The sequence below is a fragment of the Poromitra crassiceps genome (assembly GCF_964638095.1).
Source record: "Poromitra crassiceps genome assembly, chromosome: 16".
Taxonomy (NCBI): domain Eukaryota; kingdom Metazoa; phylum Chordata; class Actinopteri; order Beryciformes; family Melamphaidae; genus Poromitra; species Poromitra crassiceps.
In genome coordinates, this window is record NC_139645.1 from 14,244,516 (window position 1) to 14,260,740 (window position 16,225).

The window sequence follows — 16,225 nt, forward strand, 5'->3', positions numbered from 1 at the left end:
ATAAAATAAATATATATATAAAATATTAAAAAATATTAAAAAAACAATGCAAACATTATGCAAGTGAAAAATGTGCTGCAGAAAGCCAAAACAAACACATCAAATACAGAGACAAAGGTAAGCGATGCCTTAGTTTTTGATGTTTTTGATTGTCCTGTAGGGTCCCAGGGACTGCAGATGAAATGTAGCTTCCTAGCTAAGTCTGGGACAGTTTGTGACTGCCCATTGTCCATGTCAAATAAAACAATAATAAAATAAATAAAATAGTTATTAGGGAATGTTTTCTGAAAAGTTGCAGCACACAAAAGGCTTGCTGTATAGCATAGACTCACACACTGCAGCACTGCTTCACGCCTTCACCACTCGCTTCAAGAGCAAACAGTGAATTCCAGACAATGATACAAGTGCAGCTCAGCCTTCTACCACTTGAGGGCACTAGTGTCAAGTCTAGATGGTGTCAAGGCTACACAGCGTTGCAGGTTTTCACACCAACTTCCTTTTCGAGTCCCATGCTGAATGAAAAGGTCAAATTCCACCGAGTGACTCAAATCAATGACTGCATAACTCCCTTCTGTGTCAGATCCCCTATAGCAGAGGTTCTCAAATGTTTTTCAGCCAAGGACCCCTTACAAGATAGAAAATATACCGGGGACCCCCTCATTCTGATTTGTGATTTTGGGCTAAGCTTAATTGTTTCCACGGTAACGTGCTTGACTTTTAATTTGATAGGTTTGTTATTAGAATGTAATCCATGAACCATTTTAGATTTAAAGCATAAACTATTTTCGTTGAACTATGAAGATTTTGCAAAAAAAATACATTTTTTTTTTTTTTATTACATTACATTTACATTACGTCATTTAGCAGACACTTTTGTTTTATCCAAAGCGACTTACAATATCACAATTTGTCAACAGTACAGAAAACCACTATGCAACACAATCAATGACAGCCAAGATATTTTGATAGACTAGCACCATGTAGGAAGTAGTTTGAGAAGGAATAATTAACATGTAGCATTTTATTAAAAAAAAAAAAAAAAAAAAAAAAAATTACTTGAAAACTTTTCGCGGACCCCCTGGCAAAGTGCCACGGACCCCTGGGGGTCCGCGGACCCCCATTTGAGAACCACTGCCCTATAGGATAAGAATAAGAACCCCCTGATAAGAATAAGTCAAATAGTTTGACTGTGAATGGACTTCAGGTTCCCCCGTCGAGCCCAGGGCCCTTTTCAGCTGTCTGCTCAACATCAGACCCTGACTGTGCAGTGCTGCCTGTTTACCCCATCCCTTTCACTGCCTGGATCACTAGTCTTTCACTATAGCCTTGCTTCACTCCCATTGCCCCCCCCCCTCTCCCCCCCCCCCTCCCTCTCTCTCTCTCTCTCTCTCTCTCTCTCTCTTTCTCTCTCTCAATTAAATTAAATTGGCTTTACTGCATGACGTTAATCAAAGATGAAACATGTTGCCAAAGCAAAACGTCACGAAAATTAATTTGACGATTGTCCTGAAATAGAGCTTTAGAAGGAAGAGCAGCTCACAACACAGAGGTCTACATGCTGCATTTGGAGGAGAGAAGGGTTGGGTCCTCTGCTCTAGCAACGAGCGTGGGAAGTAAAGTATAAACCCCAAATAATGAAGTCCAATCAAAATGGCTGACCACGCTGTGAATGGTTGTTGCTGCTGCTGAGCCAGCTGTCATTGGCTGTTGCTGCTCAATGTTCTCAAAACTTGTCTTGTATGTCTAACACTAAAAAGCTTTGCAGATTTTGTGCTGACAAAATCAAAAGCTGCCTCTCTGTCCCGCACCGACTTGAGAAGCTCCAGTGACAGCCACTTCAGAGACAGTTCCAGGCAGCATTGGAGTTTTTTTTTGTGTTTTTTTTTACCTTTATTTCTCACTGAGAGCAATGGTCTCTTTTTCAGGAGCGCCCTGTTCACATTCATACACACATTCACACCTGGAAGCTGACCAGTACAACCACAGTCTGATCTGCTGGCCATTGGTCAGCTCCACTGGAGCAGTTGGGGTTAAGGGTCTTGCTCAAGGGCACCTCAGTGGTGGTAATGAGGGAGGGGCAAGCGCTGCCTTTTCACTTTCCTCTCCTAGATTTATCCTGCCGGTCCCGGGGTTTGAACCGACGACCTTCCGGTCACAAGCTCGCTTCTCTAACCGTTGGGCCACCACTGCCCCTGTGTTCAATTTCTGTTTCACATCACTATAGATCATTTCCTTACTAAGTTATAATGTGCCTTGTATGTTAAATATATAATAAATAAAGTAATATAATAAAGTAATATAGTAAATTACTCAGTAACAGTTTAAAACAAATGCAGCTCTAAATCAGTATCATGACATTAGTTTAGAGGAAGCTTCTTATTTCATTGGAAACAAAGGAAAAAAGGAAGGAAGAAAAGTAGATGCGCCTGTTCTTTTGTCTCGGCTCTCGAGGTGTTCCTGCATGTGAACGGAACTTATTTGAAAATGTAAATTTTTTTGAAAGTTAAAGTTTAGAAGCTCAGCCTGATATTAGCTTTTTTTACTTTGCAAAATGTGAGTGCTGGCTTTTCATTCAGAGTGATGAGGATCTTGTTTTCTATGCCGTCTGTATAGTAATTGAATGAGCCTGAACGGGTTTGCAAAACTGATTAAAAAAGTTTTTTAGTGGAGTATGCATGTAAATGAGTCAAAATTAACATTTAAGGGATTTAAAATGTCGAAACAAAGAGCAGAAGGATCAAATCACACTCAAATCCCCTTCTCGCCTCTGACTGACTCCAGATTCGGCAGCTAGGTTTGCCTGCCTCAGTGGAGCAGGTGATATCACCTCCTGGCCCTCCACCCTGCAAGTCACCTGCATAATGACTCCATCTGTAGGTACAGTACTGTAGGCCTCAAAGCCATGCTGCAGATAGCTGCTGTGCCCACAGTGCAGTGGCCTCAGTCACAGCCATGCTGCAAACAGCTGCTGTGCCCACAGTGCAGTGGCCTCAAAGCCATGCTGCAGACAGCTGCTATGCCCACAGTGCAGTGGCCTCAAAGCCATGCTGCAGACAGCTGCTGTGCACACAGTGCAGTGGCCTCAGTCACAGCCATGCTGCAGACAGCTGCTGTGCCCATAGTGCAGTGGCCTCAGTCACAGCCATGCTGCAGACAGCTGCTGTGCCCACAGTGCAGTGGCCTCAAAGCCATGCTGCAAACAGCTGCTGTGCACACAGTGCAGTGGCCTCAGTCAAAGCCATGCTGCAGACAGCTGCTGTGCCCACAGTGCAGTGGCCTCAAGGCCATGCTGCAGACAGCTGCTGTGCCCACAGTGCAGTGGCCTCAGTCACAGCCATGCTGCAGACAGCTGCTGTGCCCACAGTGCAGTGGCCTCATAGCCATGCTGCAGACAGCTGCTGTGCCCACAGTGCAGTGGCCTCAGTCACGGCCATGCTGCAGACAGCTGCTGTGCCCACAGTGCAGTCAGTGGCATTGCTTCTGGAAGGCTGCAGTCAAGTCATGCGTGTTTCTCATTGAACAAACAAAGCTCTGTTTATAGTAGGTGGTAAGTCTGCTGAAATGTGTGGTCACCAACACTTCCTCTCGTTTCCTCTGGTATTAATCAACTAGTCATGACATTGTTTCTGTTATTCCATCTGTATTCTCTCTACATTCTGCTTTCTGCCTGATTTGCAGAGGTAAACAACTGTTTATGTCCTAATTGAAATTTTGTCTGATTAAATAAATATCAATATCAATATAAAAATATATATACTGTATATATATATATATATATATATATATATATATATATATATATATATATATATATATAGTATATACAGTATATGGTTGTGCAGTGCTGTCTACTGCTGTCTGTCTCTAACATGTAGACACAGAGCCATCACACAGATCATAGCCTAAATATATGAGTTCAGCTGCTGCTATGGGAGGAGAGGGATCAAACTCACTCCCCGCGAGTCCAGAAGAATCCATAGATCAGACGGACGACAGACAGACAGACAGGGTTTTCTTGTAAATTCTTCCTACAGCACCAACGTAATAAATCTTTGGTTTAATTCCTTTATGAGGACTGTGTGTGTGTGTGTGTGTGTGTGTGTGTGTGTGTGTGTGTGTGTGTGTGTGTGTGTGTGTGTGTGTGTGTGTGTGTGTGTGTGTGTGTGTGTGTGTTAGAGATCGAGAGACGGATAGCCTACACACAGAGAGAAAGAAAGAAAGAAAGAAAGAAAGAAAGAAAGAAAGAAAGAAAGAAAGAAAGAAAGAAAGAAAGAAAGAAAGAAAGAAAGAAAGAAAGAAAAAGAAAGAAAGAAAGAAGGAGGGATTTCTAACAGGGAAATGCAAGACAGTCAGACGGTTGAGCTGTTCCACAGGTGGCTTTTAAAAGTAAGCTACAGGGTAACACACACGCGCACGCACACGCACACACACACACACACACACACACACACACACACACACACACACACACACACACACACACACACACACACACACACAACACACACACACACACAGTACTGTATGAACAGCAAATCACATGCCTCTGCATACCTGGTGTTAAAGGGTGTTAGAAAGCCTAAAATGAGAGTGTGCTGCAGAGGATGGAGAGACCTTATCAGTGAGCGACACTTCAGACCGCTGATGGGAAGGTCGAAGGTCACAGGAGAAGACCTGCCTCTCTGTGGGCTGTTTATATAAGCATCAAACTCCTCCGTCGTCTAAATGCCATTAAGTGTTCTTACCCAGAGAGGCTGTTAAATCCTGAAACAGGCCGTGTTTTCACAGGGAACAGTCCCTGGCCCACACACACACACACACACACACACACACACACACACACACACACACACACACACACACACACACACACACACAGGGAACAGTCCCTGGCCGACGTGTGCTGACATCATCTTGCTCCCATGCTTCTTTATGAGCAGTGACATCTCTGTTGAAACACAGCTATGAAAATACGGAGGTGAAGTGGACTCGCAAAGCCACTCACGCAGAAACAAGACGCTCAGTGTGAAGGCAGCGTGTTCACCTGCATGTAGCCTGTCTCTGACACGTTTACATACATGCATGTCATATGTTTGCGTATTTGCCCAGGCCTCCCTGTGCTCTTTCCCCCCACAAACGTTAAATCCTTAAAGAAAACAAAATTGTGTTAAAGTCGAGCTGAACCCAAACATTACTTTTTTCCCCATTTTAGTTCAAATACCTGAGTATTCAGTGCACCAAAAAATCACAAAAATGAAATTTCATTAGTTTTCCCACACATTTTCCACATCAAAAGTTCATTTTTCAAGATTTCATTCATAACAGTAATCTACAGTTTGCTGACTTGACATTCCACAATGAAATTTCTACCCAACACGCTGAATCCCAATCGATTTGGGGGCGGAACACGCCAGGATTGTCCAAAGCCAAATCCAGTCCCCAGAATTGTCAAATCAAATCATCGACATCCTACTATGGCCCGCCTCTCCTGTCATCTCAGACAAGTTTTGTTTTTCAGTCTGAAACGTGACTCCGACCCATGCGCCACTTGGGCTCCGTTGGCTTAATCTTTTACAATGTGGAACTAAATCGAAGTAGTTACCATGGAACGAGTAAGGAACAAATCAGGAACAAATTGCTAGTCAACAGTTAAGTAATGTATGTCAGTTCCAAAACCTTTTCAGGAACCTTTTCATAGTTGTTGGAGGAACTCTCCCCTTTTTGTGTTCGCACCACAGTTACTACCATATAGTTCTTAGAATGCTTAGAGCAGTGGTTCCCAAACTGGGGTACGCGTACCCCTAGGGGTACGTGGAGGTACTACAGGGGGTACTTGAGAGAAAGGGGAAAATTGAAAAATGTAACATTAACATAAATTAAACATTAAAATGAATCTGCTCAGGAGGCACTAATTCTTTCACTTTCTTTCATTTCTTATTTTGTAATGTTATATTCTTCAAATGGTGGGTTATCACTCATTCATGGCATCATATGTATAGTTTTCTCTTGCAGTTTTCTAAGAAAAATGGTGTAGTTGGGTAAAGGAGGTACTTGGATTCAGAAAGCAGGGAAAAGGGGTACTGAAGCCCAAAAAGTTTGAGAACCACTGGCTTAGAGGAATCTTTTTAGCTCCTACTTCAGGGTAGCTACTTTCCCAGCACAAGAGGAACCTTTAGTGGTCCAGACGTAAGTGTAGCTACATTGAATACCCCGAGGCGTTGCCTTTTTATTTTTCGCTTACGTTAGCTAGCTAATTGTTAGATAAAGTAGTATCAATCCCCCATGATGAACTCACTTGCTTTGCTGTGAAGCTACTACAGTAGTAGCGGTTAGCATGCTAACCAACGGACTTACTTCAGCATTCCTATGGTTCCTTTTGGCGGTGTGAATGTAAACAGAAAAAAAAAACTTTAAATTACGTAGTTCTCAAGGAACCTCCCCAGCGGTGCAGTTCCTCTCTGAGAGTCCCCAGAACTGCTTGGTCCGAAAGCGCCTATCGATTAGCCTATTCTACATGCTAACAGTCCGATATTCCATAACTTAACATTTATATAGCTATTCACCACTTGTTAATATTGTTTGTTCCTGATTTGTTCCTGATTTTGCATACCGTATTGTAGATTGTTACTAAAAACATCTGTTGACTAAATCATAGGAACTACAGAAACTACCTGTATAAAGGTGTGAAGCAAAGTTTGTTGGAGTGCTGGCAGGCCTTGCTGCTGAATGAGCTGCTGCTGGGTGTTGATGTGTTGCTGGAATGAAAACACTCAGAGCTATTCCTCCTCTCCTAACCTCAAACTTCATCATGACACCTGAGACACACTGTAACCCAGTGGTTCCCAACCTTAGGGTCGCGACCCGAAGTGGGGTCGCCTAGAATTCAAACAGGATCGCCTGAAATTAATAGAGAAGCGAGCTTGTGACTGGATCGGTCGTCGGTTCAATCCCCCGGAATGGCAGGATTAAATCTGGGTGGGGAAAGTGAAATGGCAGTGCTTGCCCCTCCCTCATTACCACCATTGAGGTGCCCTTGAGCAAGGCCCTTAACCCCAACCACTCCTGCTCAGTGGCCAGCAGATCACACTGTGGTTGTACTGGTCAGATTCCAGGTGTGAATGTGTGTGTGAATGTAAACAGGGCACTCCTGAAAAAGAGAGCATTGCTCTCAGTGAGACTCCCCTGAATAAATAAAGGTTAAAATAATAATAATAATAATAATAATAATAATAATAATAATAATAATAATAATAATAATAATAATAATAATAATAATAATGTAAATAGGCAACGACACACACCTGCATATCCAGTGACAGATGATCATTATCTGTACCGTCTTCTGGACTCTCCATTTGTCCTATTCTTATCTTATCTTCTATTCTCCGCTGACGACGCAGTTTCCCCACAGGGACTGTTAGATTGACATCTAATCTAATCTAAAGTACTCTTTGGGAGGTTATTTATCTTTATTGTATTTATTTATTTTATTACTGTTGCTTTTGAATCTATTTCAATGCATCGTATTGTTATCTAACCTCTTCTCCTCCTTCCTATGTTATCTAGGTTTACTGCCATTATTATGACAGGGCTATTGCTAAGCTCCCTGGGGAAAACAGAGCTGTGTTTAGGAAGTTAGCATTTAGGGGCCACGTTTCTCAAACGGCGGTGCGCGTACCCCTACTGTTACGTGGAGGGACTACAGGGGGTACTTGAGAGAAAGGAGGAAATGGAAAAATGTACGAATAAATCATAACAATAAATTAAATGTTAAAATAGAATTCTGTTCAGGAGGCACTAATTGCAACTCTTTCACTCTATTTCTTATTTTGTCATGTTGTAGTCGGGTAAAGATTCAGAAATCAGCGAAAGGGGCTCGGTTTAGGGGATAGCTGTTGACACCGTCAGCTGATTTAGAGGATAGCTGTTGACTCCGCCCACTGATTTAGGCGAAAGCTGTTGACTCCGCCCACTGATTTAGAGGATAGCTGTTGACTCCATCAGCTGATTCAGGGGATAGCTGTTGACTCCGTCAGCTGATTCAGGCGATAGATGTTGACTCCGTCAGCTGATTCAGGGGATAGCTGTTGACTCCGTCAGCTGATTCAGGGGATAGCTGTTGACTCCGTCAGCTGATTCAGGCGATAGCTGTTGACTCCGTCAGCTGATTCAGGCGATAGCTGTTGACTCCGTCAGCTGATTCAGGCGATAGCTGTTGACTCCGTCAGCTGATTCAGGGGATAGCTGTTGACTCCGTCAGCTGATTCAGGCGATAGCTGTTGACTCCGTCAGCTGATTCAGGGGATAGCTGTTGACTCCGTCAGTATCCTGTCTCCATCGAGCTCTTGTGTTTACACCCAAACACAATAATGCCCGGTGCTTCCAGCAGAAACATAATACCATCTAAAAAGACATTCCTGTGGATCATCTTTGTTCATTCATTTTGTGTGTGTGTGTGTGTGTGTGTGTGTGTGTGTGTGTGTGTGTGTGTGTGTGTGTGTGTGTGTGTGTGTGTGTGTGTGTGTGTGTGTGCGCGTCTTTAATGAGAAACAAGAATCTAAGAACAGAGCTTTGTTCAGTGAGGCGCAGGGCAGAGTTGAGAGGTTTTACCCCCTCCTGACTTTGACCCCCGCTCATCAAACCATCCTTTGACTTTGATGAAAGTTGCTTTCATACCGCCTGTACACAATAGATACCCCCCCCACCCCCCCACCCTTGGGTGCCCTTGTGAGAGGATATATGTCAGCACAGTAACATCATACTGCCAAGTATCACTTCTGCTCTCCACAGGTCGCATTCCTTCGTAATGGTGGAGGACGTGTGAATGAATGGATTCACCCCCTATTACTGAGCCGGAGTGTGTGCGTGTGTATGTGTGTGTGTGTGTGTGTGTGTGTGTGTGTGTGTGTGTGTGTGTGTGCGTGTGTATGTGTGTGTGTGTGTGTGTGTGTGTGTGTCAGAGATAGAGAGAAAAACAGAGAGGAGAGAAAGGAATATGAAAAGAGAAGGAGAGGTAGAAAAAGGAGGAGAAAGTTGAAAAGAAAGGAAAGGGGAGAAGCGGCGTTCTGCGGCATCTGGGATGTCTCATCCTTCCCCATCATACACATTCCTGACTGACACGCTCACAAAGCACCATTGTACTCCGGTGGATCGGACTCATATCCTCACTGCTAGCTACCTATAAGCTAGCGCGCGCACACACACACCGCGCGCACACACACACACACACACACACACACAGACACACACACACCGTGCATACGCATTTGGCCTTGAGCCACCTCCATTGTGCAGAGTTATGGGATGACAGTTTTAATAGCACCTGTAAATGATTCTCTACTGTACAGCGAGGAGGTGTGAACTTCAAACGAGAAGAGGAGGGGGGGGGGGGGGGGAGGGGGACCTGTGGTCAAAGGGGACAAAACGTGCACCGTGCTGAAGGGGTGTGTGTGTGTGTGTGCGTGTGTGTGGGTGTGTGTGTGTGTGTGTTTGTGTGTGTGCGTGCGCGCGCGCGTGTGTGTGTGTGTGTGTGTGTGTGCACGCACATGTGTGTGTGTGTGTGTGTGTTTGTCAACAAGTCCTCCAACCCATACGACCACATAATATGACCCGTCTGTATCCAACGTTACTGTAATTTGAAAACGTTAAACTTGAAAACATCGCCACATCTCCAACGTTAACTTGAAAATGTTATTTAAGGTTAAGAAACTAAAACACCTTGGTTAAGGTTAAGAAACTAAAACAACTTGGTTAAGGTTAGGGTTAGGTTTTGGGTTAGCGACAAGCGTTAACTAAGAAAATGTGTCTTACAGTTGAAATAGACTTTGGAAACGCTGGGTCTCCAACACGACTCTCCGGTGTTAAAGCAGCTACGGGGAACTTTCATTTTGTGTTGATTGTAGCGACGCCTGTGGACAAAAGCGGTACTGTTCGCCCGGAACGAAAACTGCATTTCCTGAACACTGAGGCTCCTCCCGTTGCCTCCACCGGGCCGTCTGAGCCGTGGCAGGCCGTGTCAGCGATCCTCCCCCTCTGTTTTATTTACAGTTGTTACTCATTTCATTTAGACACTTTGCTGCAGTACTGCCACAGCAGTAAAGGTGCATTTAGAAACACTACTGTAGAGATCGCAGGTGGATCATTTACAATACATGACCACTAGAGGTCGCTGAATTTTTAAAGGTACAACTATAGAGCACCGCATGAATGAGTCCAGAAGTAGCACTTGGGTTCGTCAGGGGAAAATATGGGGATTTAACATGAAACGTAAATGATTTTTTTTTAAACACGATTTTCAGTAAACGTTTCAAAAGTCATAAGAGTGGCCCACGTGTGTGAAGATTATCCTGCTGAACACAAATGACCACGCCCATAAACTTTTGTTAACCACAGACCTTATTTGATGTATTTAAGTGAAATCCCCATTCTAAAACCCCATAGCATTTCCCCCCTTAGAACCAACATGGCGACGATTTCTGGTTAAGCCTACAAAAATACTTCATCCCTGCAGTACTCTATAGTCTATAGGTCCTAAAAGCTGCTTGAACAAATGACCTATGGTCGTTTTGGGGGGGGGAGGACAGGCTGGTGTTTGCGTATGTGCACGCCGTACTACGACTTCACCACACACCTGTTAAATCTTCACAACTGTCAGTTCTTTACTAGCAGCCGAATGCCTTCAAACGCCTGCAGAACACAAATAGACTTCCATCCCAATAGATACAGCACATCTCCATTGTTCTGCAGCTATAGTGATGAATGAGAGCAAACGCTGCTGCCCTGTTCTGTTTGAAGTCGTTTGGTCTCTTTTCCCCCATAGAGCCTATATATAGCCCCACGCTGAGAGGTGTGGGGAGGAGGGGGAAAAACCCACCAGCAGCAGGGCCGACACACTGTTGGGGGTAACTCATTACAAAAGTAACATATTACATGTAATATATTACCTTTAGCAGTAACTCAGTAATATAACTTATTACTTATAGGATCTTAGTAATATTGTACCGGTTACTTTGTCAAGTAACTCATGTTACAAATTGAGTTACTTAACAAAAATAATCAAAACACATTTCCTAATCAAACTGTGTGTTTTTATGCAAATAACCGCTATAGATGACAATAACAAAGGAAAAGAATAACATTTAGAATTTTGGATTGTTTACACTGACTTCAAGGAGGTTGACATTATTTTTCGGGATGGTTCCGGGGTGGTGATGTCATTCTGCTGCTGCTGCTGTTGTTTTGGTAAAAGTAATGCAAAAGTAGTGTAATAATAAGTAAGGAGTTACTCTACACAGACAGTCATTTTGTAAAGTAATGTATTACTTTCAAGTGAAAGTAACTAGTAATATGTAGTATATTACATTTTTAAAGTAGCTTGACCAACACTGCTACAGCAGATATTTTTAGGTTCCCGGCGAGTCAAACGGGGAGGGAAACGTTTACCTCGTATTTTTTTATTGTGCTGGCATGATGTCAGCTGTAGCCCTGTTGACTCTTAAATATCTGCCTTTTTCTGTTGCCAACAGACTGTGAAAGAATGCTACAGACGTCAAGAGAGACTAGTGGCTATACTGGCTAATAATGCTGCTAGTGAGTTAGCTGCTCCCTGATGTCATGTCTCTTCATGTTATAGCGCTCGTACTATATATAGCATGGTTGTCAGACTCTTCAGCCTTTGAAACATGCTCATATTGCAGTATATATGCTATATTTTGATGGACTCTCCTCTTCTTCAGATCATGATGGTGTTTGCGTTGACTCATTTTTTCCATCTCAAACCAGCAGGGAGAGCTCATGACACAGCGGTAGGTATAGGTAGGTACACAGTGGTGAGTGTGGAGAGCAGGGGCTCTCAGTTCTGATGGCTGAGGGCCAATTTAAGGAGCCAACATTGGACTGAGGAAGAAAAAACGGAACACAAAATGATTCCAAATCAAATATTTTTAAATAACCTATTCTAGACTAAAAGTCAGGTCAATATAGCTCAACAGTCACGTGACTTTCCGTGATGTTTCCAGCCCCGCAAGCAAGTTCATTTTCTCCATAGACATGGATTCCCCCGCCCCCGTCTTTATTTTTGGTTTTTGCTCCAACTGAAATGTTTTATGGTCACTCACGATTCAGTCGGGTCACTGGTTGGCTTGTTTCCAGCCTTGAAACTCGTTATATCAGGATTTTTCTAAATGTTGATGGAGAAAATGAATGGGGAACTCCAGGCCCGGGTTTTACAGGGGTGCAAAAGCACGCATTGCACCCTTATTTTAATTGTCTGCATGCTCAGTTGAAAAGTAAAAAAATAAAAAAAATAAAAAAAATAATAAATGCTGCAGCTGCACACTTACTGTTTAAACTTGAATTATAATTGTTGTTTTTCTTTGTTCTTTGATGTGAATTTATGGCTTTTTGGCACCTATATGTAACCTTTTAAGGTTGAGATAATTGTATTCTCATTATATGGTCCAAATATTTCAGTAAAGCACTTGAAACACTTGAGATATTCTTGCTTGGCTGGTATCATTCTACCTGAAATGATGGTAAAATGCATTATTTTTAGTAAAATAACATGTCAAATTTTTCGGGTCGGCCCGTGCATGTGCACCCCTTCCTATCTAGGATGCATCCCTAGTCATCTTGTTCTGGAACCGGCCCTGGGGAACTCACTTCCGGGGCAAAAAATGTCACGTGATTGTTCAGCTCTATTGTGAATGTGAGAAATGTATGTTGTGTTTTCTGCTAACATGGCTGTGAAAAACAGGACCCCTTTGAAAATATTTTTGCCCTTGCCAAAAAATTCGCCTAATTTTGGAGATTTATTTATCTACCTGCCTGACAAGCTAGCATGAAATGGTGCCTTAATATGTCATCTAGTTTCATATAATATCAGACATTTTCAAACTGAGCCCACGACAACCTCTGACAGACAATAAACATATCGAGAATCGGACCAAATACCATCACGTCCCCTAACTCATTGCGGGCCACTGGAAACGTTCCCGAGGGGCCCGCAATAGGCCCATGCGCAGCATTTTGAGAACCCCTGGTGTACAGCTTGTCTGTGTCAGCCTCCATCCTGGCGTTAACAATGAGAGGTGTTCTTTGTGGACAAGCCGACAAGAGTGCAACCTGTTATCTTCTCTCCTCGTCCCGTTAACTCTTCAATAGAGACACGTGGAGAGAGTTGCCCCACGGTGACGTGAAGATAGGGGGGCAGGTGGACAGGGCCCCGAGGCAGAGGCAGGTAGAGAGGGCCACGGGACAGATGCAGGTGGAGAGGGCCCCGAGGCAGAGGCAGGTGGAGAGGGCCCCGAGGCAGAGGCAGGTGGACAGGCCCCGGGACAGAGGCAGATGGAGAGGGCCACGAGGCAGAGGCAGGTAGAGAGGGCCACGGGACAGAGGCAGGTGGAGAGGGCCCCGAGGCAGAGGCAGGTGGAGAGGGCCCTGAGGCAGAGGCAGGTGGAGAGGGCCCCGAGGCAGAGGCAGGTGGAGAGGGCCCCGAGGCAGAGGCTGGTGGAGAGGGCCCCGAGGCAGAGGCAGGTGGAGAGGGCCCCGAGGCAGAGGCAGGTGGAGAGGGCCCCGGGACAGAGGCAGGTGGAGAGGGCCCCGAGGCAGAGGCAGGTGGACAGGCCCCGGGACAGAGGCAGGTGGAGAGGGCCCCGAGGCAGAGGTGTGTGTCCTCTAAATGGGACAATGGAGGAAAAAAATCCCCAAATTCCCTCGGTGAATGGCACTGAGTAATTAATCTCCAGCTGGGGTTTGCCCTCGACGCCGACATATGACTGACATGCAGTCCGTGTGTGTGTGTGTGTGTGTGTGTGTGTGTGTGTCTGTGTCTGTGTCTGTGTGTGTGTGTGTGTGTGTGTGTGTGTGTGTGTGTGTGTGTGTGTGTGTGTGTGTGTGTGTGTGTGTGTGCGTGTGAGGGAGGGAGGGAGAAAGAGAGAGTTTGATTGCTTCTCCCTTGGGCCTGCTCCATCATGTCCTTCTTCTTCGTTTGATGTTTCCCCTTTCTTCCCTCTCCTCTCCTCTCTGTCTCCTCAGCTGCCTGCGGTGCTCAGTCTCTCTATCATCTATTATCTTGGCTGTTTGCTCTTCTCCGGTGCTAAATGGATCCTAAATGTTTGCGACCCAAGTCAACTGACAGCCGATTGAAGCCGATTTGAAAGGTAGGTACATCAGTAGTCTAAAGGCTCCATTTTGCTACGAAAATAAAGATGTCCGTTTCAAACAATGTAACCGTCACTGCCCACATGTTTCCATGCGTCCTTCACGTACATTGGTATCATGTTAAGCAATACATCCACTTGAGGGCAGTCGAGAGTCAAAAGGGTGTGTTTGTAGGATTATGTGGTCCTGCTCTGTTTGGTCCGTATCTGTAAGCTTTCAGAAGAAGTGCACAATTATGCACAAAATGAATGCAGAGTACGGACAGAAGGCTAACATACAGTAGCCTACATGTCTTTGACAGGAGTATTAACCCTAGCCTACATGTCTTTGACAGACAGGAGTATTAACCCTAACCTACAGTAGCCTACATGTCTTTGACAGGAGTATTAACCCTAACATACAGTAGCCTACATGTCTTTGACAGGAGTATTAACCCTAACATACAGTAGCATACATGTCTTTGACAGGAGTATTAACCCTAACATACAGTAGCCTACATGTCTTTGACAGGAGTATTAACCCTAACATACAGTAGCCTACATGTCTTTGACAGGAGTATTAACCCTAACATACAGTAGCCTACATGTCTTTGACAGGAGTATTAACCCTAACATACAGTAGCCTACATGTCTTTGACAGGAGTATTAACCCTAACATACAGTAGCCTACATGTCTTTGACAGGAGTATTAACCCTAACATACAGTAGCCTACATGTCTTTGACAGGAGTATTAACCCTAACATACAGTAGCCTACATGTCTTTGACAGGAGTATTAACCCTAACATACAGTAGCCTACATGTCTTTGACAGGAGTATTAACCCTAACATACAGTAGCCTACATGTCTTTGACAGGAGTATTAACCCTAACATACAGTAGCCTACATGTCTTTGACAGGAGTATTAACCCTAACATACAGTAGCCTACATGTCTTTGACAGGAGTATTAACCCTAACATACAGTAGCCTACATGTCTTTGACAGGAGTATTAACCCTAACATACAGTAGCATACATGTCTTTGACAGGAGTATTAACCCTAACATACAGTAGCCTACATGTCTTTGACAGGAGTATTAACCCTAACATACAGTAGCATACATGTCTTTGACAGACAGGAGTATTAACCCTAACATACAGTAGCCTACATGTCTTTGACAGACAGGAGTGTTAACCCTAACATACAGTAGCCTACATGTCTTTGACAGACAGGAGTGTTAACCCTAACATTCATGTCTTTGATGGTGGGAGGAAACTGGAGCACATGGAGGAAACCCACACAAACTCCACACAGAAAGGACCTGGGACGGACCCAGGGTTCGAACTCAGGACCCCTCTTGCTGTGAGGCAACAGTGCTAACCACTGAGCCACCATGCCATCCCAAACAGTCATTTGCTTTTGACTTCTACAGCTTTTTCCTCTTTTTAATATAACATTTCTTAAAGGGATAGTTTGGATTATTTGACGTGGGGTTATATGTACGTAGAGAGGTAGGCCTACTGTATCTACTACTGTGTCTCTATGTAAGTAGAGAGTAGACTAGGCCCAGCACAGAAGCACAGTAACGTAGGCTACTACTGTGAGTGGGGCCAGCAGTAAAAACACATTTAGCCACCTAAAAGAAGGCTAAACAAATCAATATCAGATTAAGTGTAATATCAATATCAGATTAAGTGTATGCTATATTAACCTTTTGCATTCAAACAGCCCAGTATCGATGACTACCTCATACAACCCCGCCTCAAATAATCCCAACGTTCCCTTTAAACGATGGCTTTAACGATAATCAACCCACTTTGTATGATTAATAATCTGGGTAATATAAGCACATGGGCAATGTTTACCTTCTCTGTCTGTTTTGCTCACAGAGATCTCCCATTTTCTCCTCTGCCAAAGCGCTCCATTGTGAACGCGTTATGCGTCACAACGGAGCTGCGGAAGTTCTGCTGGAGAGGCAGAATCAGCTCAGCCTGCTAAACCAAGCACACAGCAAGTTAGCCCCCATAGCTCCATCTCAGCCTGAAGATAGACCATTGAAGTTAATGGAGCCAACTTTACACAGCTCG

General features: G+C 44.1%; 1 protein-coding gene across 1 annotated transcript in view; it reads left to right on the forward strand.

Moving 5' to 3' along the window:
- The window catches only part of LOC310791463 (interferon-induced very large GTPase 1-like), a gene marked incomplete at both ends in the record, with an annotated part of 46,187 nt that overhangs the window by 25,662 nt on the left and 4,300 nt on the right, over nt 1-16,225 (forward strand). Inside the window, one exon of the mRNA XM_083653152.1 lies at nt 13,219-13,640. Coding sequence (XP_083509278.1) covers nt 13,219-13,640 — 422 coding nt within the window. The remainder of the gene's footprint in view (nt 1-13,218; nt 13,641-16,225) is intronic.